The sequence below is a fragment of the Gossypium raimondii genome, chromosome 13, assembly GCF_025698545.1.
Source record: "Gossypium raimondii isolate GPD5lz chromosome 13, ASM2569854v1, whole genome shotgun sequence".
In the NCBI taxonomy this organism is placed as follows: Eukaryota; Viridiplantae; Streptophyta; class Magnoliopsida; order Malvales; family Malvaceae; genus Gossypium; species Gossypium raimondii.
In genome coordinates, this window is record NC_068577.1 from 31986116 (window position 1) to 31990203 (window position 4088).

The 4088-nt window shown below is 31.8% G+C and overlaps 1 protein-coding gene across 1 annotated transcript; it reads right to left on the reverse strand.

The window, feature by feature from the left end:
- Positions 1 to 847: 847 nt before the first annotated feature.
- Positions 848 to 3656, reverse strand: LOC105784541 (benzyl alcohol O-benzoyltransferase). Its single transcript, XM_012610449.2, has 2 exons — positions 3146 to 3656; positions 848 to 2020 (listed from the first exon to the last, which is right to left on the reverse strand). Exons 1-2 carry the CDS (start codon positions 3593 to 3595, stop codon positions 1124 to 1126), a joined length of 1347 nt encoding a protein of 448 aa, XP_012465903.1. The 5' UTR covers positions 3596 to 3656; the 3' UTR covers positions 848 to 1123.
- Between the last annotated feature and the right edge of the window lie 432 nt (positions 3657 to 4088).

Genomic DNA, 4088 nt, shown 5'->3' on the forward strand with positions numbered 1-4088 from the left:
TATCATTTTAACTTTTATCATTTTTGTAAGAATAATACGAATTTTATTTTATTTATTGATATTTATTATATATTATTCGTTTAATTTTAAATCTTATATAGATTTATTGCTTTCGGTTGGTTTGGATTTGATTTTTTCTGATTTGTTTTTACAAGAGGGTAGAAAATATAAAAAATAAAATTCACAAATCTGCCAAAATTAGCGACGTTTTTTAAAAAAGCGCCACTAAAGGTCATTGTCATTAGCGGCGTTTGTGGAAAAAAAGCGCCGCTAAAGGTCAGGGTCTTTAACGGCGCTTGTGGAAATAGCGTTGTTAAAGGTCAGGGTCTTTAGCGGCGATTGTAGGAAAAGCGCCGCTAAAGATCAGGGTCTTTAGCAGCGTTTGTCGAACAAGCGCCACTAAAGGTCATGGTCTTTAGTGGCGCAATCCCAAAAAACGCAGCTAAAAGTCATGACCTTTAGCGGCGTTTATTTCAAAAAACGCCGCTAAAGGTAGCGACGCTCTCATTAGCGGCGTTTTTTTCAGCGCTTCTAAAAACACCGCAAATGCTTAAATAGCGCCGCTAAAGGCCTAAAAAAGCATCGCTAAAAGTCTGTTTTGGTGTAGTGACAGAATACGCTTGTAATTAACTCAATAAGGCATACTCAAACAATTAGCCACATAAAGGTTTAACATTCCTAATAATTGAGGGGGGCAGAAATTGGCTTGAAGCAAATTTTAGAAAACACAAAATTTGATACGGACAAAATTTAGTGATTACAGATATTATAATTATATATGAATTAAAATTAATATTTAATTTTACTCAATTAAAATAAACTTCATATCCTTACCCAATAACTAATATTTGTGGCAACAAACAAACAATTTTATTGCATGTAAATTTTAAACGATATATTACACATCAAAGAAACAATCAGAGGATAAAAAATAGAAACGCTTACAAGCTAGTAATGCAATTAACCAAGCTAAAAGATCTTCAACTCTACACAATTCACTGCTTAGCATATGTAACATGAAATATTCTGAATCTTTTGAGAAATACCAATCATTGCATAATAGGATTACACATTTATTTGTAGAAATTCAAATTTAATAAAAAAAAGGATTTAGAGAATGTTATTATATACCAGCATGAACTGTTGGTTCATCCTTCATCATGTCTTCTAACTCCTTAACAAAACTTTTCATAGTGGAGGCTGGCAGACAAACTGGAACTATGATTTCATCCTCCCCTTTCTTATTCTTGGATGGTATATAAAAGCTTATTAGCTCCCAACAAGTTTCTGGTCCCATAAAGACCGCTTCACCCCATCCAAAATCAACCTCTTTAAACTTTGCTCGCGTTAAATCCGACACGATGTAGGATCCCACCAATTTAACATTTGGTCGACCTCTAGTGACCAATAAATCCATTGTTGATTTCATGTACTCCTCCGTTACCTTTGTCTTGGCTTGTTTCACTAGCTTTAATGCATATTCTAGTGGGTTTTGGGTTAGCTTTCCAACGCTTGATGAAGCCATAGGGAAGCCAAGTGCATTCCCATAATATCCCAATGGCAAAGGAGGATTGAACTTGAAACGAGCATTAACGATGCAAATAAGGCGAACATCTTCGTTTGGATCGAGTTCCAAAGCTTTCGTACGACAGCGCCATAAGCATGCAGATAAGATATCAAATGTTGAACAACGGAGGTTGTGGGGGACAAATCTACGGAGTGATGAAATATGAGATTGTCTAAATAAAAATGAACAACAAACCAAGTTGTCTGTCGGAATAATTGTTCCGTTTTCTGGACCTGAAGTATTGTGAGAGTATTCCTCGTGCTGATATGTTATGAGTGGTGAATCTCGAGCACTCAAGAGATGCCTTTCCCAAACTGGTGGCGTTGAGGGAACAAGTGCACCACGTGCTATCTCTCCTACGGCAGTCATGAATTGGGAGAGGCCAGTTCCGTCGGCCATTGTGTGGTTAAACCGATGTGCAAAGATGAAGCCACCACATTTCAACCGTGTTACCTACTCAAATATATATAAGCTAGAGTATGTCATACTCACGACCTAGGTAAAAAAATAAAAATGTATATTTATAAAAAAAGATATGTAAGAAATAAAGGAGGTTTTGCTTGAAACAAAAAAATTGAGGGTATAGAGATCTTGATTTCTTAAGTTCAAATCCTACCATTTGTAAATTAATTTTAGGTTTAAATTATTTTTTGTAAATTTTATAAAAAATTATAAAAGATAAAAAACCCTAATAATATTTATTTATTTTATATAAAATACTTTTTAGTTTATTCTAAATTAAGTTGGTGTGGATTAATTCATGGCATCAATTAAATTAGAGACTTAAACACCTCAAAGTTTTATTTTTCAATTTAATCCATAACTTTAGGTTTTAATCTTTAGCGCCATCATATAATTTATACAATTCAGTCTTATAATATTTTCTTTTTATTTGTTTAATTCAGCCCTTGGATTGCGGTTATAGGTTTATCCATTCCTTAAATTTGGTCTTTGATCCGGTTTTAAACATATTAATTAAAATTTAATTGAATACATAAATTATTAATTTTAGAAAAATTTAAGAAATCTACTATTTTTAAAACTTAATTTTAAAAATATATTTACCAACATATTTTATAATATAAGTAATGTTAAAAAGTTTAAAGAGTTTTATAACAACATTTTTATAAATAGATGAAAAATCACATTTTAAATTACTTTTAAAATAATATAAATTTTAAATTTCATAATTTATAATCACTGTTAAAAGTTTTAGAATAACATAATTTATAATCATTAAATTAAATTTTTGTTAAATAGTATTTAGATAATGTTTTATAATTCTTAAAAGCATTGAATTTATAGCTGTTTTAATTATTGTTTCACTTATTGGTTTTAACAATATTTTTTGAATAGTCAATTTGTATTTTTTTTCATATATTCATAAAAACTATAAAAATAAATAATATTTAATACATTTTAATTGATATACATAGTCAATCCGTACACCCCACAAGTAAAAAAAACTAATATATATGATATGTAAAAAAATAAAATAGTTTGATGTTAGTAAAGTGGATTACTCCTTACATGTTCTGTATAAATTAGAGAAGAATAAAGTTTAAAAAAAACAAATACCTGGATTAACAACAATGGAGAATTTAGCAAACCGTTGGAACCAGGGACATCGTAAAGAAGCTCCTCTGCACAAGGAAATGGTGGGTAAAGCTCGTCACCAAAGTCCACCAACGAAACATCAGCATCAGCCTCAATAAACAAGACACCTTCACCAGTGCAATCGACTATGAGCTTGCGGTTAGGTCCTTCCCTTAATCTACCAGCGAATGGATAATAAAACACCAGAGCTTTAGCCAATGCCTCCTTAATGACCTTAGCAGGATCCTGCCCTTTCATGGAAAGGTTGCTCTGGTGAAAATGGAACCCTCGGACATGGAATCGGTGGCCCTCTTGATCATCAACGTCTGAGAGTGGTTTACACTCATGAGGAGTTGGCTCACATGGGACGACGAGCTCAGCTTCTTGCCTACGGACTGTAAACACTAGAGATTTGGATGGTAACAATGCCATGTTCTAAATACGATAGAAATTTCTTTTCCCTTTCTCCTTTACATTCAATCAATGTTCCTTATGGGATTTTATAGTGTGAGTTACAAAGACATGTTGGCTATATAATATATATTTGAATTAACTATGTTGTACATATGGTTTACTTTAGAAGTTGACAATCACTTGGCAGCTGGAATCTTTCTTAACTTAGCCACCAACCACTAATGTTTGTTTTTGAGGGACACCAACCTCTAATGTTGAATCTAGTTTTTACGTACAGGTTTTTATAGTACAAGTTGTCACCAATTGTCTACTAAGCACTTTTCAAAATTAAGGTTCTTTAAATCATTGGGATATAGTTTAGGCTATGAAAATGAACAAATTATCTTAATATCTCATTACTTTTGCTTTTTATAATTTATCTAAATTTGAAATTGATTTTCACATGTAACTTTTATTTTTATTTTTAAATTTTGTTAGCACTGTAATTAAAAATGGTAATGAATTAATTGCG